The 23,262-nt window shown below is 46.0% G+C and overlaps 1 protein-coding gene across 4 annotated transcripts in view; it reads left to right on the top strand.

The window, feature by feature from the left end:
• TRDMT1 (tRNA aspartic acid methyltransferase 1) overlaps positions 1-23,262 on the top strand; it is a 203,036-nt gene that overhangs the window by 72,606 nt on the left and 107,168 nt on the right. For all 4 annotated transcript variants that reach the window (XM_085631510.1, XM_085631512.1, XM_085631513.1 and 1 more), the window contains exons 2-3: positions 14,521-14,630; positions 19,799-19,875. In XM_085631510.1, coding sequence (XP_085487636.1) covers positions 14,521-14,630; positions 19,799-19,875 — 187 coding nt within the window. The remainder of the gene's footprint in view (positions 1-14,520; positions 14,631-19,798; positions 19,876-23,262) is intronic.

The following is a 23,262-nucleotide window of genomic DNA, read 5'->3' as shown; positions in this document are numbered from 1 at the left end:
GGTGGAAAACTGATTTGCTATATAGAAAGTTAAATGGTAATTGACTATGCAGGGATCACTTAATTCGATCATACTATATTTTATGAAAAAGTTAATCAAACACACATGTACATGGACATCAGCATGAACACTGCTCCACACAAGAACAAGAACCATCGCCTGGTGCTTGGGGCTTCTGGTGTGATTCTGAGCATGAATTGCCAAAGTTTATTGTTCTGTTCACTGCTCCATGAGGACACGGGATGGACAGCAAACAGTGGACAGCGGTGAGGATTTGCCATATTTTGGCAAATAGTGGCATCCATTAAAAGTTGCATGATTACCATGGATTGCTGCTGAGTTCTGCGACCTATTGCAGCCCGCGACCTGTAGAAACATGGGCTGAACACTTGATGTGTGCTTGTCATGTCTGACGGCAATTTTCTTTAGTTGGGAAGCATCCCAATTTGCTTGGCAGACATGTTGATTTGGGAATTGCAGGAGAAATCGGCAGCCATTTTTATTTCATTGGGAAGCATCCCAATTTGCTTGGCGGCCATGTTGGTTTGGAAATCACAGTCACCAACCATAGTGACTTAACTTTGTGGGGAAGCATCTGTTACTTACTATACTGACAAAGCCTGCATTACCCTTGAGATATTTTACTTTGTGGGATAGCGTTTCCGACTTGCTATACAAACATTTGCCTGAATTACCAGTGACGGGCACACCTATACACCGTATTGTTGTTGCCTACATAAAGGGTGTTAGGCACATCTTGAATTGTGTTTATTACTTGACACACTCGCTTGAAATAATATTTTGCTGCATATTTTCTTCTGATTTCTCTTGGTGGCAACAACTCAGCCACCCAAGTTAGTGTCATATCCTATGTGCATAAAGCGGATATAACCATGAAAAGGATTACTGCAACACCACAATTTTTATCTGTACCGGGTGCTCCTCCGTTGTGTTGGGAACAATGGCGGGAAGCTTTTGAAGCACATTTAAAAGCCATTCATGGCAAAACTTTCATGTCTAAAAAGAAAAAGGCTTCATTGATATAACCTACGCCCAAAAGGCAGCAGTTTTGCAAACTCTAACTTTAGCGATCCTACATGTGAGTAATGGTATGGTGATAATGAGGGCAGTGCCAATGAGGTACTTGATGAGTATCTTTTGGTCATCAAAACTTTGGAGAACACAGTTTTATTAATGCCACAAGTTTTTGCAACGGTCACAACTTTCTGGTGCACCAATTGATTAATTTGTGGCGGCTTTGCACACATTAGCAGCAACACGCAACTACTGTGAAATTAAAGACAAGGTTATCCATGATCAGTTTATTGAAAAAACGAATAATATATTTTTTTTTAAGGGAGATTGTTTTCAATGAGGATCCGGACCTAGATGCGACACTTACTATAACTAGAAGTATTGATCATTTAGAATTTTGTGTTAGGGATATGAGTGTCATATCAGTGTGCACGAGGTGAAGTATTTAGTGAAATAAGCTGAGAAAATATGTGGAAATAGAATATTGACAACGTGTAATAACGTGATTCTGCAGTATGTGATAAGTTTGTTCATAGTAAGAGTGAACTTATATGTTTTCATTGAGGAATCAAAATGCATTTGACTGTAAAAATTGTCCTGCTGTTAACATTTCGTGTCTCAAGTGTGGCAGGAAAGGGCATTAAGCCTGCGTATGTAAATCAGGAGTCAGATGTGTTTGAGTTGTGAACAATTTGAATGACGTTGCTGAAACAGAAAAGAATGTTGTGTTAACATTATCTGCTCTAGATGTGGCAGAAGGAGAAGTTGTAGAAATTGCGTCTGTACATACCGCTAGGAAGAGAAGACCACTACACTGTGCAGTATCTGTTAATGGTAGGAATTCAGACTAATGGCTGATTATGGTTCCCTGTATACTTTGATGAGTGGGGAGACATTAGGGGATTTCCAGGTTTCTCGCATCAAAATGTTTGCCCATTGGGAAAAAAGAGTGGAATTAATGGGTAAATGTGAACCTGAATTGGAGTTTGAAAACAGCATTACTAATGGCACAGTTTATTTTCCAAAAAAAGACTCAATCCTGTTAGGATGGGGTGAGCAAGGGGACTTCAACATAGGGCTGGATCCCAGTCACCTAGATCAAGTATTATCTAAGACAAAAGGCTCATCAGTGAAATCGGGTCTGACGTGTGTCGATTGGATGATTATAAGTGGGTTCGTCATTATTCTGTTGTGTTTATAGATGAGTTGGGAAGGTTAAAAGGATTTCAATATCGAATAATCTTGAAGAATGCCTCTCTGGTGGTACATAAGGGACCCAGAGTGCCTCATGTGTTTTGGAAAGAATTGAAAGCGGAGTTAGAAAAAATTGTGTGCTTTACGTATGTATAAGTGAACCAATCAAGGGCTCGGAAAGGTCCCCCATAGTTCCTGCACGCAAACTGACAAATCATTGAGGTTTATGTGTGGATTTGCATGGTTTGAATACCAACATCGGGGTAGAACTGCAACCCCTCCCAAACATAATTGAGGTGTTAACCACTCTTAAGGGGGCAGTAGTTTTCACTTCCCTTGACAAGTCGACAGTTTACCATTAAGTAGAACTATGTGTAACTTAACATATTTTGTAACTCTGGGGGTGCAGTGCGAATGTCATTCAGTCTGGCGTCTGCCTCAGTTGTTTTTCAGGGATTGATGAGCAAACTATTCAATGATATGACTGGTGTGGGGGCATTTACAGGACAACGTTCTGATCTATGGCAAGAATCAGGGCAAATATGATATGAGAGTTAAAAGTGTGTTAAATGTAATTGAGAGGATCGGTTGACACTGAGGAAGGATAAAGTTAAGTTTAGTCAAAAGGGGTAGACTATTTGGGACATCATATTTCATCTAAGAGTATTGAACCTAAGATCAACATTTTAAGGGCAATTGAGGATGCACCTGCTTCCAACTATAAGGAACAACTGAGATCATTTGTGGGACTCATTGAGTATTACTCCAAGTTGTCACCAATTTAGCTGCAAAAAAACATTTATCTTTGATCATTGCTCAAGAAAAATACTGAAGGCAACTGAAACAGTGAGTATAATGATGTTTTAGGTCCATCAAGTGTGAAATTGTCTCTGCTGGTCTACTAAAGCTTTTGATATGAGTAATTTGTGCATATTTACCACTGATGCAAGTGAAAATGGGTTGGGGCTGTTCTTATGCAGAAAAGAGGTAACCGGAATGAGGAATTAATTGCATTTGCCTCAAGAGGCTTGCGAGGAGCGGAGCAACCATATTCTACTATTGAAAAAGAAGCCTTGGCCATGTGATGGGGTGTCTAGTACTGCAGGAAGTTTGTTTGAAGAACTGTGATCGATTTGCGAACAGACCATAAACCTCTTTAAAACTATTTAAATCTAAATGCATTGATTGAGCTACTCCACGCATCGCCAAATGGCAGTATTGGTTGCAAGAGTTCCATTATAAATTGCAGTACTTTGCTGGAGTAGGTAATTTCACTGCTGACTGTCTAGTTTGCCCTTGCTAGACCAGCTTCATGAGGTTCATCAGGATTTTGATGATATTGAGTTTGTGTATTCGGTAGATACAGCCATGGATAGCGCACTGTCTGAGGAAGAATAGAAGGAGGCGATCAAGGGTGAAGTTGTGTTACAATATGTTGTGAAATCTTCATCAGGAAAATTACCTACATCTAATGAAATGCAAGATGCTCTTGTTCCCTTCTGGAGAGATGCAGCGTGATTGTCTATAATGGATGGATTATTGCAAAGGCGCAAACTTCTGGTGGTTTCTTGAAGTCTCCGCAGTAAATTATTGAATTTTGCCCATGGGGACCCCATGGACAAACGTGCCATGAAACAAGAGTGAGGGAGGATTTTTGGTGGCTAAGGGGTGGATAAGGATGTTGAGCATTATGTTGGGAAATGTTATACATTAATTCTTAGTGATAAAACTCAAGTGACGGTACTGAGTCCTGTTACTTCCGTAGAGTTTGAAAATGTGCCATGGAGCAAATTGACATTTGATATTGCTGGACTGTTGGCCTTTTTAGGTGGAACCCCCAAGTATGCTTTGGTTTTGGTGGATTACATGACGAAATGGCCAGAGGTGAAATTTATTGAAAATATGAATACCACTGTGGACAAGGAGTTTTTGCAGGACGGGCTTGTCAGGGAGGGTTATCCAGAGCAATTGGTAACTGACAATGGGGCTTATTTGGAGCAGATGAGTACATTCTTGGAGTCTGTGAGTGTCAAACATTTAATATTTCTTTACACCATCCCCACAATAATGGTTTGGTGGAACAATTCAATCAGTTGCAGTTAGCTTTGGTGAATGGATTAGATTGGAGAAGAGTCACCTGGGATATGCTCTCTGCAATTAAGACAATGAAGGGTCATAGGACTATGGTATCCAAAACACCCCATGTTAATTAGTTTCATTCTCTGAACAGTCTGCAAATAAATGGACACCTTGGAGCGATCAAGGGATTTTTTTCTGTAGTTACGCCCCCTAGTACCTCTCTTTTAAGAGCTCCCTGGAACATGGTTGAGCCCACCCTGACCGTTAGGAGTCAGGGTAAACCAGATAATGAAGCATTACACTACTAGCGTGTGTGAGGGTTATTTAAAGAAAAGGAATTGTTTCCTTTCCCGCACCTATTGACGTGGAGTCTAGTTGGGGTGAGCACTCCTCCATCATTCAACATTGCTGTGACACTAGGTTGGGATACCTGCAAATATGTGTGCAATTAGAATTACACCTCACATTATCACTGGAATGTCTTCTTTTTCTTTATTAAGAGGAAGGGTGGCGGCTTCTAGGTTAACTAAAGAAAGGATGGATAGGAATGTGATGGATTTTAGCAAAAGTGAGCAAATAATGGATGCGAGAGGTGCGTTGCATATAAAGTGCAGTACAGATGAAGGATCTAAGAGAGCATTACCTGTTAAAGTTAGACACTGGGTAAGAATTAACAAAGCTCATTATGTGGTGAAATGTTCTTCAAAGTTTTCTGCACCTTCCATGGTCAAAGTGGACAAAGACAATGTAGTGGTGTGAGAAAATGACTCAGTTTGGAATATCAATCAATCAATCAATTGGGGAATTGTAAGCGCGCTACTCACTCGTGAGGGTCTCAAGGCACTGGTGGCGGGGGTGCGCGCTCCGTTCAGCCAAAGAGCCAGGTCTTGAGGGTCTTTATGAAGGTGTTCAGGGAGGGGGAGCGTCTGATGTCTGCCGGTAGCTCGTTTCAGGGCTTGGCTGCAATGTGAGAGAGCATGGTTGCTATTGTTGCTGACTCAGTGTCTGATTATGTGCAGAAATGTTTGGGTGTTGGTTCTGATGAAAGGTTCGCAGTGGTCTCGGACCAGGAATATCACACCAAACCCTTGAATCTTTACCTTAAAGTTTTAAGAATTATGTGATGTAGCTGTTTTGAATATTCATAATTTCTGTATGTCAATTGTTCATCAGTCATCTATAATTGTCAGTATGAATGTATTCTCTATTTTGTTCTCCATGACATTTCTTACCATTATGTGCGTTAATCCTTTTTTTTGGTAGTTTTTATTGTTGTGTAGTTTCCATTCTTTGGATATGCATGTTACTGGTTTCCATATGATTAATAATTGTTGCATTTTAGTTTGTGCATTGTTTTCATCATATATTTGAAGGGAGTGGGTATGGGGTTTATGGAGTTTGGGTGGAACGTGGTGTGCGGAATCTTGGGCGAGGTGAGGGTACCATGACAGTAGTCGCTGCCCGGAGAGGTGAGTCATTGGAATGAATAAAGACGGTTCCTTACTTTTCTTCATCTTTTTACAGTTTCATATTTATATATGGAAATTCTGTAGCGCTTTCACCAAAGCACAATGTATTAATTAGGTAAATAAAAAATCTAAAAAGGGCAGAAAGAAAAATACAGAAAATAGATCTGTACGAAAAACAAATGTAAGACGACAGGAACAACAATTAGCAGTGTACATTAGTTCATAGCAGATAGAATAATGCAAAGTTCAGGTCCTGCATTACGTCATGAAAAAAGAATTGGAAAAAATCATTAGTTCAACAATAGCAGATATCATTGCCCCCAGCTGATGAAATCAGACTATCTGCCACTTGAAAGCTAGCTGTTCAGCCGGACTAGGACACCAATGCCCAGGTAATTGAAAAAACATGCCACAAACCCCATCACAAGCGACAAACACCATTGGAGCAAAAAAGTCCAAGATTATCAGAGCAGGTTCAGGCCACCTTGTTTCAGACAGCAGCTACTTAACCCTTTCAACCACTCACATTTTTAATGTTTTTTTAGTCACATGAAAGAAGTGTATATTAATTTGTGGGAGGAGAGGGGCGAATAAACGTTTGAGAATACAAGGATGATTACTATGAATGTCCTACTCTCCATACATGTGAAATGCTTTGCCATAATTGTGACTGATTCGAGTGTAAGACTGCTAGAGCTGTACTGAGTGAGTTCCAGGGGAGGCATTTGCCTTTTGGGCAGTAAGTGAAGTAGAATGCAGATATTAAATATTTTTTTTTTTTTTTTTTAAACCGTTTATTACAAAACTCAGAAAATATACAAAGATGGGCCTACAACCTTCCGGCCGGCCGCTAGTAAACAAAAGGAGCATATGATACACATTGTAGAGCGCGCGTTGCGGCTAAGGAAGATGCACAGGAGTTAGCAGCGTTGATAGCCACACCATCCGGACCCCACTGTACGGTTTCATTTTAAACTGAAATAACAACCAGAAAAAACAAAAACCACAAGGCAATCTACAATCAGAAATAGCAGCATGTGCTCCCCTGAGAGGGGGACCCTACCAATCCATAGGAGTATCAAGAAGGGGAAGAGATCAGGATTAGGGCTGGGTAAAACTCAATGCCCGGAACAGGGAAGATGGGTCGGCTACGGGGACGGGGCAGGCGACGGATCGGGCAATAACGGTGGAGTACAGATTCCCCCGCGGTAGGCGTTCCAGGGGCCCCAGACTTTCACCCATGTCCCAGGCTTACCTCTCGCAACATACACCACCTTTTCCCGAAACATGCACCAATCCATATGTTCCTTCCAGGCCGAGACAGTCGGGGACCTCTGAGATCCCCACAGTTGAGCAATATCACGCTTGGCCACCATATATCCCAAAGTCACCCACCACGTCTGTGGCGCCGAGTAGTCTGTAGGTTCCCACACATTCAACAGGCATCTCCTCGCTTCGGGTAGCAGCACCACATGCGTAACCACACGCAGGACCTCATGCACACCACGCCAGAATCGCTCCACCTCCGGGCATTCCCACAATATATGCAGAAAGGTCCCCAAAGCGCCACACCCACGCTTACACAACCCGTCCACAGCATAGCCCATACGCAGAAGCCTCGACCCCGTCATGTAGACTCTGTGGAGTATCTTGAGCTGGACGAAGCGAAGGCGGGCCGGTATGGCCACCTCTTTCGGGGAGGCCACCGCAAGGGTCCAGTCCTCGTCGTCCAGCTCCAGTCCATCGGCAACCCAAGCCTCACGAAGGGCAATCAGCAATCCCGTGCGGTCATTGATCAGTTTTTTGTAGATCAGTGAGATCGTGCTGTCCGGAACGTGTCCATCCAGCACTCTATCCTCAAGGGGGGAACACTCCGGGATGGATGCAACGTCCAGGAAGACGGAGCCCAGTGCATGACGGATCTGCAAATACCGAAAGTACTCCCTGCCATGCAAGTGGAACTCCGTCTGCAGCATCTCGAACGTTTTAAATCCTCCCCTCGTCCAGAGATCCCCCACCTTGCTAATGCCTATCATGTCCCACTTCTCGAAGCCCTTCGAGGTCCACAGGGAGCCCAGCTGCTCGGACGCGTATAGTGGTGACGCCCGGGTCAGACGATCCTTCCACCCCATCGCCACATTAGCTGCGTGCCACACTCGCACCATGACACGCGTGGGGCCGGTCAGCCGAGCGTCGGGCGTGCTGGAGTAGAGCGCTCGATTATAGTCCCCACCCGGGAGTAGCATCTTATCCATTTCGAATGCCGGGTTCAAAGCGGGCCCATACAGGCCGTGATTAATCGCAGCCAGCTGGGAGGCCCAATAGTATCGTTTGATATCCGGGAGGGCAATCCCGCCGTCATACCATGGGAGCGTCCGCTTCGCCAGGGCGATACGCGGCCTCCCGTCCCAGAACAGGCGACGCTGCAAACTCTCCACCTCACGGAAGTAGCGCGCTGGGACGGGGTCCATAGTATTCTGCAAAGCGTAGAGGAAGCGCGGCAGAGACATCATCTTAAACAATGCCGCCCGGCCGAGCGGCGAGAGCGGCAAGCGCCGCCAGCGCGTGACATCTTCCTTCAGGCGCTGGAGGTGGGGAAGCAAGTTCCGATCATACCGGGCCTCTGGGTCCAGAGTAATGAAGACACCCAGGTACCGAAATCCCTGCGGGGCGATCTGGATCGGACAGCCCCGCGGGAGAATGGGCGCCTCCCCAGAGAGAACATACACGCACGATTTAGCCCAGTTGATGACAAGGCCGGAGTTACGACCAAAGGAATGCAAAACATCAACCAGTACTATAAGTGAGTTACGTGGGGAAGCTAGGTACAAGAGGATGTCATCGGCGTATAGGGATACGCGGTCCTCATGCTCGGGGGTCCAACGGAGACCACGGATGGAAGGCTCCCACCGCAGCCACTCTGCCAGGGGCTCCAAGGCAAGTGCAAAAAGGAGCGGCGATAAGGGGCAGCCCTGCCGCGTGCCCCGGCCCAGCTCAAACGGAGCCGATACTCTACCGTTCACCACCACCTGCGCCAATGGGCCCGAATACAGCAATTTGACCCAACTGATGAACCCTGCGCCAAAGCCAAACTTCGCAAGCATCGCCCAGATGTATGGCCATTCAAGCGTATCAAACGCCATGGTGGCGTCCAGGGATGCCAAAATGGCCGGCTCCCGTATGTACTGAACACGTGCAAGCACCCCAAGCAAACGCCGCAAGTTAAGAGCTGTGTTACGATGGGGAATAAAGCCGGACTGATCCTGGTGAACCAGTTCGCCCACCACGCCGACCAGCCGTTTGGCCAGGACCTTGGCAAGAATTTTAGGCTCCGCGTTCAGTAGCGAAATGGGCCGATAGGATGTAACCCGGTCCCGAGGTCTCCCCTCCTTGTGGATAACCACGATTGTAGCCAGACGCTGGTCCAGCGGGAGGGAGCCCACCGAATGGGCTTCCAGGAACATCGATCGGAGATGTGGTGCCAGCGTATCCGGTCTCAATTTGTACAACTCGATGGGGAGACCATTAGGACCCATGGCCTTGCCGGAAGCGACCGAACGTATGGCGAGGGCGATTTCGTCGGAGGTTGGGGCGGCGTCCAACGACACTCTGTCCTCCTCCGAAAGGGAAGGCAGCGCGATATCCCTGAGCAGGGTACGGGAGTCCTCTTCAGAGCAGGAAGACACCGGGGAATACACCCCACGGAAATAGTCCGCGAAGCAGGAGACAATTTCTTCCGGCTCAGTAACACACACACCGTCTGTTTTCTCAATCAGCGGGACTACACGACTCGCTCTCTCCTTTTTGTCCAGCCACGCAATCAATTTACCAGCCTTATCACCCACATCATACAATCTCCCCTGTTGCTCTCTACTGAGGCCCCTGGCTGCCTCCGTGACGAGGGCCCTATAGGCCGCTTGCTTGAGTTGGAGGACATGTAATACGGCATCTGTCACCCCACTTTCTAGATTGCCCTCCAACTCGACTATCTCAGCTTCCACCCGGGTCACCTCCTCCCGCTCGCGCCTCCGGGTGTGGGAAATGAGGGACAGGGCCTCTCCTCGTAGTACTGTCTTGAATGCCTCCCACAGTGAGACAGCCGAAGGCACGGACCCCACATTCTCGTCAAAGTAGCGCTGGAGGGATTTAATCAATTCAGCGCGAATAGTGGGGTCGCGCAAGTACCAGGGATTGATCGGGACCACCCTACCCTCATCCCTCGGAAAAAGGTCCAGGTGTAACAGGAGCGGGGAATGGTCCGAGATACCCCGTGCCAAATGGCGCACCTCTCCCACCCTCCCAACATAGGCCGCCGGGACCAGGACATAATCTAGTCGTGAGAGACTACCATGGGCCCCCGAATGGAAAGTATACTGTAACTGCGTGGGATGTTTTAAACGCCAGCAATCCACCAATCCCAAAGTGTCCAATAGACCAGAGAGCCACGCTTGGGCCCGGGGGAGGTCCCTAGGGGGGTGACGATCCACAGTCCCGGAAACCACCGCATTGAAATCCCCCCCCACCACCAGAATCCCCCCCGGAAGGCCAAGGAGGAGGCGCCCCAGGTCCGCAAAGGTAGTCGACTGTAGCCCCGGTGGGACGTATACTGACACAAAAACCACCACTTTGCCCTCCATCCTTCCCACCAAGACCGCGTAACGTCCCCTGTCGTCATGGAGCACCTCATCAATCTCCAGCGGAAGCGAGTTCTTAACCATGATGCCCACACCCCTTGAGCCAGACGTAAAGCCCGAATGGGCCACCAGGCGATAGCCACGCCGATTCATGGCGCAGAAGGAGTTGCCAATGAGGTGTGTCTCCTGCAGAAAAACTACATCGGGCGAGATTCGCTTCAAGAACTGCAGGACCACCCCACGTTTAATCCTGTCCCCCAGTCCATTCACGTTCCAGGACAAAAGAGTTAGTTCCCTACCCCCCATCATAGACAAAAGCCACCATTCGTCCCCCCGAGAGCACTATAGAGCTAGCACAATGATACTTTTGCCTTGTGGTGAAAACGAACAACACCCCCCATCCCTACCCACCCACCCCAACAAAACTCCCCCCTCCCTGCACCCCTGCATGAGCCCGAACAGCCCCCCCAACGTGCAGTGTGCCTGTCGCCCCATATATATAATAAAAACTAGCTAAGCCCCCAGAGGAGGAGGGAGAACCCCCAAGAGACCCCACACAACCTCCATAGGAGGGGAAATTATACAGACAGATGCTTAATCGAGAGTGGCAACATTTTTGTCCAGAGTGAAGCCCAACATCACCCCCTCAGTCCCGATCCAGTGTGCCGTCTCCCCCCGCCGCCCCCCCCGCCCCCCAGATCACGATCCCCAGACAGAGTGTCCAGCCAGTCTCCGGCCGCTTCGGGGCGATCAAAAAAGTACGTGCGACCCTCTACCTCCACTCGCAGCTTGGCTGGGAAGAGCATTGCGTATTTAAGGTTCTAGTCCCGAAGACAGCGCTTGACGCCCTGGAAGCTCAGTCTCTGCTTCTGGACCGCTGGGGTGAAATCCGGATAAAAGTTCACTTCCATGTTGTCAAGCTTAACCGGCCCCAACAGTCTGGAAGCTTGCAGGATAGCGTCTCTGTCCCGAAAGTTGAAAATCCGGGCAATGAGGGGCCGCTGAGGGGCTCCGACCTTCGGCCTTCCCCCGGGAACCCTGTGGGCCCGCTCCACCGCGAAGAATTTACTCAGCCCCCGTGGCTGGAGATGGGTAGCGATCAGGTCCTCCACAAATAGGTCCGCCGCCGCTTCCTCCCGTCCCTCGGGTACTCCGATGATGCGGATGTTGTTTCTCCGGGCCCGACTCTCGGAGTCCTCCAGGCGCCGATCCATAAGCGCGCTCGCCTGACTAAGCCGGCGCACCTCTGTTTGTAGCGCCGCCACATCAGTAGTAAGGCCCGATGCGGTGTGGGCCAAAGAATCAACTCGGTCGTTGGTCTTGGAAAGATCGGCCCTCACCAGGCCAACATCCACGAGGACCGAGTTGATCTTCTGTGCCAGTGTGTCGAACCGCTGGCCTACCGAGGCCTTCATCTCGGCAATGGCGCCCATGACATCCCGCAGAGTCAGATCCGTGGGCAGGTCCGGGGCATCAGGAGGGTCCTCAGGGGATTTGTGCGGTCCGCCGGGAGATCCCTTCTGGAGGGTATAGCGGTCCATACTGTTGGCCTGATGGGTGGTGCCACGCCGGGTCGGCTTGGTGTTTGCCCGGTCTCCATCTTGTTTGGTGGCCATGGCCACTAGTCTCCCGGTCGCACCAGTCACGTCGTGAAAGGCAGGCAATCAGGGCCACAAGCTCCGGGGGGGGCCACCCCCGATCGGCGGGGTGGGTCACAACCGGCGGGCAGGCCAAGTCTCCCAGCGAGACCACACCAACACAAGGAGCCCCGCGACCCAACCCTGCAGTGATTGCAAGGGGGTGCGAAAGCGAAAGCGCGGGGTGCGCGACTCGCCAGGCCCGGCCCGCCGCTGTTGTTCACTTTGTCACTGGGTCACCCCTCAGCGCAAATCCGGGGTCTGGCGAGGAGAAGGCCGCAGACTTCAATCGGTGCTCACTCCGGTGTCAGAAGTCCGATTTGACAACGGGAAACGGGTGCCACCTCAGCTCAGGCTCACCAACACATTCCCCTCATCCGAGACAGGATAAATTCAGGATAGTCGTGGGAGGTTGCGGAGGTCCTCGGGAGCCTCGCACCTACGCGGCCATCTTGGTTGCGCGCTAGGCTCTTCCTCCCAGATATTAAATATTGGAGAGGGAAATGTAACATGCTATCTGGCCTCTGGATATTTTAGGACATACCTGTTAGGAAATTCACAAACATTTGGTACATTTATGCACCATGAAAGATTTAGGGCAGGCCATTCTGCATTCTATGCATTGATTGGCAGGTTTAGAAGGAGGTCAGTTTTTCTGTTGATTAATTGGCTGAGAAGGACTATTGTCATAAAGTCATGGAGATTGTTTGTCTCCATCTAGTATTTATAAGTGAGTAAGGACAAAAGGACGGGTTCTTTGGACAAAATGGGAATGGGAAGGTTATGAGTAAATGGTTGTGATTAATGGATTTTGAATGGTGATCTTCTGTGGCTGGAAAGAGAATTCAGCGGTGAGTTGTTATTTTGACCTTTGTGTTATTCAGGGTGACAGGTTGGTACTACCTAAGGAACTGAAGCAAAATTAGTGAATTTAGAATATGAAGGAGGCTGGGGCATGACAGGATATGACCAAGAGTATGGTAAGAGTCCTTTACTCGTGGCCAAACATGGGCATTGATTTGTAGAGGTGGCTGAAGCCACGTAGAGCAATTCAGTGTGAACATTAGAGTGCACCATTTGGAACCTATTTAATTCTGAGATAGATTTTGGAGCATATAGGCAATGGAAACAATGACACCAATCTAGGTGCTTGATGAAACGGAGTAGTAGGTTCCTTCTTATTTGGAGATTATTATTCCTGACAGTGGCATTTTTGGAGGCTGTGGATAAAGGGACATTTAATCATGTAGTAATCACCCTGGATAGATTATTTACCAGAGAGAGCGGTCCAGCAGAGTTTATCACCAGCAACGGAGTGCAGTCATGTTCAGGGATAATGGAAGAATTTTCAGAGTTGAAGACCTTCAAGTATCAGTATACTACACTGTACAATGCCATAGCCTACAGTCTAGTCATGATGAGAAATCTCTGCATGAGGAGGCCTATTAAGGAAATGCTATGGGTACGCAGGGCAGTGGGACACTCCACTACTGGGATCCGCCCATTTGCTCAAATGAAGTTAGTGGTACAAGGGACCAGACTGAGACTTTGCTAGATGAATAGGGTTGGGGTGGTGAATGATACCAAATTAAAGCCAAGCAAGCAAAGTAGAAGGAATTCCATGAGATCAGAAGTATCTATTTGAAACTTGATGATGGCGGGAAACAGAGACGGAGACTACTCTTGTTTCCAAGGCCCTTGTATCCTCTAGGATAGTTTCTAGCATGGGTTAAAGAGTTACTTGGCATATCCCAAGACAGTGTTCATAAGCCTGTGTGATTACTGAGTGGGGTGTGTGCCAAATGATGGAAAGTTGGGTGAGGTCTTGAATTGTCACGGAGGATTGTTAGTTGTTAATCGGTGGGACAGGAGAAGCATCACTTTACTATCCTGTTCAGACTGTCTCATGCTGTAAATAAGGTGTTCACCTTTTTCCCATGTCTACCCCTGAATGGCAACTCATTAGCTAGATACCTCTAACCAACTCCAACCATTTCACAGTTTTAAAGGATGTGAGCATTTTATTATACTTACTGGTACAGAGATAATGAAAAGGGTCATTACCTGACGAAATGGAGCAGAGTTTATATTGTCACGTGTTTACATTGTTAAGTGAATATTAAGGACTGAGAGATCTTTTTGACTAAACTAAAATATGGACATGTAAAAGTAAAAGTAATTTAAAAAACGAATGTTGAAAATAGATATGAAAACCACATAGCCCTAGAAAGGTCTAAAAATGAAATCGGAGATATTACTTTTTGGAAAAGATAGTTGGCTACTGATTTTAAAAATAGGTCACATTGGAAATTGGAGTTTACTAGTTAGTGCTTTTATAGATTGTCTATGAATAGTTTCTCGCTTTATGTGGGAAATAAGATGGAATGGAATTTCCGTCATTGCTTCTCATTCAACTTTATATTTGTTGTACTTTTTTTTTCATAATTCTGATGTTTTTTTTTCTACTTGTAGAATGTGGTATTCCCGCAGAAGTTGTTGTTGCTGTGGATGTGAACACATGTGCTAATGAAGTCTACAAGCATAATTTCCCAAATACAGAAGTATGGGCCAAAACAATTGAAGTAAGTGTGTGCATGTCAACAAATATATTCATAGTTTTAAAACGTGTGTGGTTGTGGGAACCTACTTTTTCTACTTTTCCTATGCAGGCAGGTGTTACTGGGCACAGAATGTAACACTCAGAGCTTTTTACCACTGGGTCTGGGGGTGTTTCCTTGCTACTGAGCCCAAATCTGAGAGAAACAAGCATATCCATTTAGTACTTGACCCTCAGGGTAGTGAAGTCAAGCAGTTCAAGCTTTACACTGGGGAGGTCGTATGGGGTAGAAGCTCAAAACTCAGTGAAACATGTAACTGCAATCAGTAAATCAATATCCAACTAGTGCGTTTACATTATTGAAAAAGAGCTTTTCCTCTAATGCACAAGATAAAGCTGAACACTATATACCATATAGTGATCATGGTAACTTTGTGCAGGGTCCAGCCAGTATTAGCTGAGGTCTCCAATGATCAGGCCTTATAGTGCACTATAGTCAATGAAATGTATGCTATGTTATGGTGATTAGTAAGGCACACTAACCACCCGTGAGGGTATCCAGGTGCTTGAACAGGTGTGTACCCCCTGCAGAGCTATTCCAAGAGCCTGGTCTTCAGCTTCTTTCAGAACTCAAGAAGTGAGGAGGAGGCTCTGGTGTGTTGAGTTAAGTCGTTCCAAGTGTCGGGTGTTATGTAGGGGAATGATAGGCCTCCTGCTTTGCTTTTGTGAATGCGGGGTGTGTGTGTGTGAGGCAGAAATGTGTTGTCTGGTGGCTGGTGAAAGTGTATGTGGCTGCTGAGGTATGCTGGCTCTGTGGGATTAATTGACCTTCTCGGTAATCGATGGGTAAGTCTCTCGAGGCCCACTTGGGTCCCCCCATATCCCTCCCAAAGTCAGTCCTGGATAGGTTCTGGCGAGCACATAAACGTACTCCCCAAAAGTTGCAATTCCTCCTTTCAAGGCTATGCACTGTACCTTGCTTGTTCAGCTTGACCCTGGTCGACCTGTTATGGCTTGCTAGAATAGGGGTTGAATGGCTCCTGGTGATGCGCTTTCTCCACGGCCCACTGTCTCTGCAGTTGCCTCTGGCCTAGCATACGGGGAGCAGACATGCACTCCCTCTAATGAGGCTTGGGGATGCGGACAGGGGGAAGCAGTTCATACTACACTAGTGCTGCAAGGGCGCAAGTATGTCCTCAAGGATGGTTCTTCATCGGTTCCAAACACAAACCTATGACTCAAACAGAGTGAAGAGCCGTCATGGGTCACATCAGTGATCCAGCAGGGGTCAGTGACAAACCACCATTTGTGCTTGGGTTTCTGTTGGTGTGACTACTAAAGTTCAATCTCCATTCTTTTGCCTACATGGAGTCACAGGCGCCTCTTCTCAGTATGGGAGACAACAGGATGCAGTTCCGATCCCCGGGAGTACCAGACAGAACAGGCTTGGTGCAGTAGCCGCAGGACCTCGTGGCTGCACATCTTTCCCTGGGTTGCAGCACTTGTTCTGGCCCTCGTAGTCTTCCTATTCTAGGTAGCTTCTTCCTTAGCAGCCAGCCAGCTTATTCCCTCAAAGCAGGACTACAGCAGTACTTCCTGACAGGTTGCAGAATATCTAAGTTGCTGTTCCCAAATGTGGCGTAGAGTATTTTGCAATCAACAAACCCACTCCTGAAGCACAAGAGTACCACTATTGTTAGACCCTGGAATCTGGTTAAGTAATTTTGCAACCCCGGCTGGTAGTTTTTACCCTATTCTCATATCAAGTTTGCAGACCGAGTTGATGGATTCCACAAGTACAACTCTGGGACAAGTTTAGTCAGTTCTAAACTTTTGTTTGTTCCTCCCAAATTCTCATAGTCTTTGTATCACAGTGTCATAATGTAGGTGGGGTGGAATTGGGAGTCTTCTGAAGGTGGAGATCTAAATCCCAGGCACAAAAACCCCCACCTAACTACCACTCAATCTGTTGTGGATAACACTTCTATAGAACAATGATGTAGGAGAGCACAGAGGATATTCCCTTCACTCAAAAACACGTCTATTTCTCCTATCCTCCACATTCTTGAGTCTGACCCCCTACAAAGGACCTCATGAATTCAGGGAGCGTAGGTTTCTCTAACCTCTGGCTTCTGTACCACTCTGTGTGGTTCATGAAATCTAATTACATTCCTGAGTTGCAGGTCACACGCAACACCCGTGTTTCACGCACATTCTACTGTACATGTGTCAGCTATACAAACGTCCCATCCAAGTCCCACATTGATAGAGTAAAGGACTGTTAACTGGGGACTGGCAGATCAATTTAGAATAATGGCGAACGCAGACGGCAACTCTTCCTGGCAGGTCACCGGTAAAAGGACCTGCCCTGCCTGTGGAAGCTGTTTCTGCATCCGCTATCCGCATTCTACATTCAGGAAAGCTAGCTGCGTTCACACACAGGAAAAGGGTGGTTGGGTATGATATGCCCCTTCATACCAAAGTGTCCAACCCGGGTTCTCATTCTGTGTCATAGGACTCCCTTGGCACTTGGGCATGATTGTTGTGTGGGCTGATTCAAAAATCTAAAACTCACAGAAACTAACTATGGAGAACTCGAGGAAGGGGCACTCTCTCTCCACAGCCATGCAGGGGAACTTTTTAATCCACGAATGGTGTGTATAAGGTCTATTTAAGAATAAATAACTGCGTCCGCTTGATCATTCAATTCTTTCATCAGGTCACATTCTAGAGCACCTGAAGAGTTCAAGAAATATAACAAAAGACATTTCTTTTCGATCTATTGCCATCCGTGTCCTATTCTCTCATAACAGTAGCTGTTTTGAAAATCAATATCATATTGTCTGAAGAAAAGACCCTAATCTTATTCTTATATCGTATGCAATACATACATCTTTTAATTTTTTGCTATACAACATGAAAGTCCGCAAATATTCTGTCACACTATGGTAAAGAATCTAAAAGCTAGAAGGGGATTAGAATGTGTAGTAGAAAGCAAACAAGAAGGGGAGCAGACCCTGCGAACTGAGAAAGAACTAGCCCCAAGCAAAGTAGAATGTGGTCACCTATTAAAGTTAGAGGTGTAAGGGCAAGAACCTTTTTTTCCTCAACCTGCCATTCTCGACTGGGAATTTCAGAATTCATATATGAATTATAAAAGCATGCAGTCCTTACCATTTGTCAGACGATTCTGTTTTCGATCCACAGTAGACAAACCCTATGAGATCACGACGGAACCGGATGCTGCAATGCCGGACCCAACTTTTCTTAGATGGCATCAAACCTGAGATGACTACAATCTTTGGTTAAAATACAAACCTGATTCAATAACAAAAGGCATATTAAAGGATTATTTTAGTAAGACGGCTTTGCATGAACATGGCACATTAAGTTGGGCCCAGAAGCTTTTGCAAATTTATTTTCAATGTATATTGTGCCTGTGATGCTAGAAGTGGGTATCTGTTTTTATAACATTTGTGATGCCATCCTCCTGTGTCTAAATGCTAAGTAAAAATGAGAAGGAGCGATAGGGGGCTGTGAAGGGTATGGGAATCAAAGTGGAAGTATGAGCATGCCGAGTCCACGAGGTGCCCGTCCCAAGGTAGTTTTGGCACAAGAGATCAGAAGACTAGCTTGAGAAGGTGGCCATTCAATGGCTGGCAGAAATAAATGTGGTCTTGACTTTCCTTGATGGCCACATGGTACAATTGCCCTTGGGGAGGATGGCTTGGAGTGTGATTGTTACCCTCTAAGGTGCAGTTTGTGGAACATACACACTGAGAGAAAGGAGGTTCTTAAAAAGAAGACTATGCATTTTGGATGAAAGTGGCTTTGAGTCAGGCTAGGATCAGACGTTTGCAAGGTTTGGCAAGCTGATGTATTTGCTTCGTTGGAATTAGTTTATAATGGAGGAATGTAAGAGGTTGTAAGTCGAGTCGTGTGGGGGCAAGTGAAGGAGCAAGAATGAGGCCTCTGTGAAGAAAGTCAGCAGCCTGTGGAGTGACAAGAATGGCGGTCTCATTCTTTTACTGTTAAAGACAGGCCTCTTATCATTTATAGAGCCCTGAATTGCTTCAGACATTCTGGCATTATGCCACCCTAGGAATGCTGATGCCAGCCAAGAGTTAAACGCCATCGGAGGCTAACTGAGCCTCAAGGACAAGGTTCATGATGAACACTAGCAGTGGGTTCATCTGAGTACACAAGAGCAGAGGGGATAGAGAGTAGACCTCAGACACTGAGCAGAGAGCCTGTGATTGGCTCAAAGGAAAGAGACACTCTGATCTTGTCAATCACGAGACACGGCATCTGTTTGGCTGTGCATTTGGTCAGACTGTAAGAAAATTATTCTGCTCTATGTTCATTAACGATTTCTAATAAAGAGTATAGGCTAATCCAAATAACACATTTCACAAATGAACGAAGCTTGATTTGCCTAGATATTAGACCCTTACCTCTACCCTATTTTGTCTCCTCCACTGCGGAGGTTGTAGTCACTTAAAGTGTGGGAGCCACCGAATATGCATGTCGGTGGTACTGGTGGGGCTCCGTACTGTTCTTAGGCAATCAGGTGAGCGGGAGGTGGCGGTGCAGGTGTGTGAGACTGGGTAAGAGTGGGGCGGTGGGATTGGTAAACAACAAGCGACCCCAGAAACTCCTGGTCCTTCTCTTGAAGCCAGCACCAGAGCCCAGAGGTGTAGGGGGCCCCTGCACCACAATCAAGGCTCTTTACTACTGAACCAGCCGGATTGGGTCATTTCCATGCTTGCATTAGAGTGATTTGCTCCCTTACCATGAGACTGTTCTAAGCTTCTAATTTATTTACAGAAAATTAAACAGAGCAATTATTTAAACCTGCCGTGTACTTCCTTCTGAATCCCTGTTGACAATTTTGCTTAACTCTATCTATCCCTGTAGTGCGAAAGTAAGGGAAACCTAGACAAACTTTGTAGGCAAATCTAGTGTTATTTTTCAGTTGAACTGTATGACCCCAAATGCATGTCTGTTTGAGAAATAGAAAAACAAGATCAGGTGAGATGCAGAGATTTCAAACTCGCTTTTTAAGCCAATAGCCCTCAGGCAGTTTCTGTCCTCCCACATCTCATTTGAGTTCCTGCCCTATCACACGTGTACTTGTGATAAAATACAAGATGCGATTAAAAGCACATTTGTTTGTTCTTTGTTTGGGCGCAGGGTATAACACTGGAAGATTTCAACAGGCTGTCAATTGATATGATCTTAATGAGTCCTCCCTGCCAGCCATTTACAAGGTATGTTTAAATGGTTTGAGAGCACCGTTTTAATGCATGATCCATTTAAGTATCTTGAGAAACGAAATCACTGGTGCTAGATGGTGCATTTCCTCTTTGGGTTCTTCCTACAGAGTCATTAAAAAATTGTAATGCCTAAAACTTGGTTAACCAATAGCTCTAGTTTTAATTTTTATTCAAAAAGTAGCATGTTCATTCTTTTCTGCTCGTGTTGCTTTACATATTACATTCGATGTAATTCACTAAAACCAGCTTGAACGAATCAGCAACCTACTCCTCCCTCTGGTTTCCTTTTATGTATTAATAAGACTTAGACTTTTTGGGGTTTCACCTAGCCCCAGTCTTCAGGAAATGTACATTAGTCAGAGATTTTCAAGAGTTCATCACATTTTGTTTGTCTGGCTTTGTCTCTCCACAGGGAAAACATTTTTGATTATTCCTTTCAGCTGCATCCCAATAAGATGTTCTCTTTCTCTTAGTCCTGCCTTTGGGCTTGAGCCATCAAATATTTTCTGTGAGCAAATGTGTCTCGCTTTTGAATTTCCATCCCAAGTCACACATACTCACGGAAATAACTTTGATTAACGAGGAGGAATTGTATCTGTCTTTCACACCCTAATGTTGGATGTATGTGGGGTGAGCGTGCCACATGCTGAGGATCACAACCTCGGTAGGGGAGAAGCGGGGAGTATGAGCTGTGGATGCCACCTGTGGGAGAAAACCCGGAATGGTAATGACCTAAGGCCATAAGCAATAACTATCTCAGATCACATGTTGCATCAAAGAAAAACTATGAGCCAAGGATGATAAACAAATACTGATTTGGTTTTATGACAGAACAATATTGCCTAAATATAGTCTTGCAAAAATATTTTGGCCTAAATATCATCCACAAAAATATCCCACAAATGGGTGTAGGTTTTCCATTACTAACCCCGATGGGGTAAAAGAAATGCAATGGAATTTAGCACACACTATTTTTGCCAGACAATATTTATGCGACCTCTTTGCACACTGTCACAGCGACATGGACACGCGGAGCTCAGTCACATGGAGCTCAGTCCTACCATGAAGTGCTCTCCTTACTAAATCTGTGGGACCTATGGCTTGCAGGTGGTACCCTCGGTACAGATGAAGATACTTTTGGGTATCTGAACAAAACCTTTCAGCCTTTGAGGTCCCTGACATGGTAGAGTTAGATAGCTAACCACTCCAGTTATTGCAGCCTGTGCATCTGACCAGTGATACAAGGCAACAATCCAAGACGAAGAAATATGAAATCTGATGATCATAGGTTGGAAAAACACTTTTCATTGGCATTTTGGTCGCCTGAGGAACTCCAGGTACAAAGGTAATATACCTACTATTGGTTGCACTACTCCAGATAGAGCTCTGATCAAACGTAACATTTTTGCAATCGCTGGGGCTGAGAATTATTCGTATGGGGATAGATATAGTGTACCCTATAGGTGTAAAGGCTGATGAGAGCCTTCTTGGGCCTTCCTTGTGAAAGCAGAAGGAAATCAGCAAGCGGTTAGTCTATGATAAACTGCACGCAATGCAGGCCGGATTTGCAGAGGAGAGTGCACAGTAGCACATGCTGGATTATGAAAATGGGACTTCTTCTGGGCGTCTGGCTGAAGAGGATAACTTTCCATATTCGGGGACACCTGAGACATACTTCGAGTATGGCTTCATGAGGTTTGGTTTCAGGTTGACGGGAGCAGCTCCCCCTATCCTCTTTCTCAGTGCACAGGAAGAGAAAGACCCTTGCTGCAGGGCTCTTTATAGCTTACTATTTTGAATGTTACTACCAGCAACTATTGTCATTCCACTGGAAAGCTGAGCTTACATATCCAGTGTTGCCTCCCCGGACAGATTGTGTAATGCCACCTTACATCATGTGGCAATCAATGTTTACTGCCTTATTCTACCCAATATTTTTGTTGTTGTAATGCCTACCTTTGATCTGGCACTTCTTGTAGTTTTACTATGCTCTGAGAGAGCTAATCTGGCAAGAAACTGAGTTCCATCCTCTGTGGATGGAAGTAGAACTGTTCCATACCATAGATAGTCCTTTGAGGTCTTTCTGGCCTTGAGTTGTGGGAGAAGGCGTGGCCGATGGAGCGATAGTTGGAAAGAAGCTCCCCACTCCATAGGTCGCCTTAGGGGGTTCATATGTAAGAGACACACATTTACACTTAGTTGGAAAGAAGCTCTCCACTCCATAGGTCGCCTTAGGGGGTTCATATGTAAGAGACACACATTTACACTTAGTTTTGGTTGTGAAGGTTATGCTAATGAGCATTGGCAAAGCCAATAGGTTTTGCCAATGCAAGAGCTATTGTCTTTGCCAATATGTTTTAGCCTTGTTGTACATCAGCGTGCCTGCTGTTTAGCATGGCTAAAAGTTAGTGGCATAAAGGAGACTGGCATGGGGTACCATAGAGTGGAGTGTCCTGGAGTGGCAGAGAGAGTTGTGGAGTGGCATAGAGTGTCATGGAGTGGTGTACACTGTAGACTGATGTAGAGTAGAGTTGAGTGGCGTGCAGTGGCATAGAGTGGATGGGCGTAGAGTGGAGTAGAGTGTTGTAGAATTGAATGGCATAGAGTGTCAAAGTGGAGTAGCGTGTTGTAGAGTGGAGTGGCATAGAGCATCATAGAGTAGATGGGCTTAGAGCTGAGTGGAGTGACGTAGAGTGTATTACATGGAGTTGCATAGAGCAGAGTGGAGTGACTTAGAGGGTGTTACGTATAGCGGAGTAGATTATTGTAGAGTGGAATGGCATAGAGTGGAGATGTGTAGTAGAGTGGAATGGCATAGAGTGGGGTGGAGTGTCGCAGAGTGGAGTGGCAAAAAGTGTCAAAGTGGAGTACAGTGTAGAAGTGAGTCATACAAAACAGTAGAGTAAAGTAGCATGGACTGCTACATAGGGAATTGTGTAGAGTGCCGTTGTTAGATCTGGGGGTCTCTAGTTGGCAGAGTTAAGTACCTTTGTCCAAATAGGGACCCTTGCTTCTAGTCAGGGTAAGGGGGATACACACTGTTGTTAACCCCTGCTCACCCCCTTGGTAGCTTGGCACGAGCAGACAGGTTTATCCCCAAGGCAAAGTGTAAAGTATTTGTACCAACACTCACAGTAATATAGCAAAACACCACAAATGGACACTACAAAAGTTGTTTATAAAAATAAAGTTATCTTTATATAGATTAGGCAGATCAAAAACGACATACTAATCACATAAACTAATAATCTTGTCTTAAAAATGTTCTCTTGAAAAATGACAAAGTTCACTGTAGCAATGCTCTCGTGGTGAGAAAACAGTTCACTATAGTAAAGTTCTTTTGTTTCTGTAACACGGTTCACTTTTCCCCAAACTGGTGCT

This window comes from Triturus cristatus, chromosome 10 (genome assembly GCF_964204655.1).
Source record: "Triturus cristatus chromosome 10, aTriCri1.1, whole genome shotgun sequence".
In the NCBI taxonomy this organism is placed as follows: Eukaryota; Metazoa; Chordata; class Amphibia; order Caudata; family Salamandridae; genus Triturus; species Triturus cristatus.
This window is presented reverse-complemented; position numbering and strand designations above follow the sequence as displayed.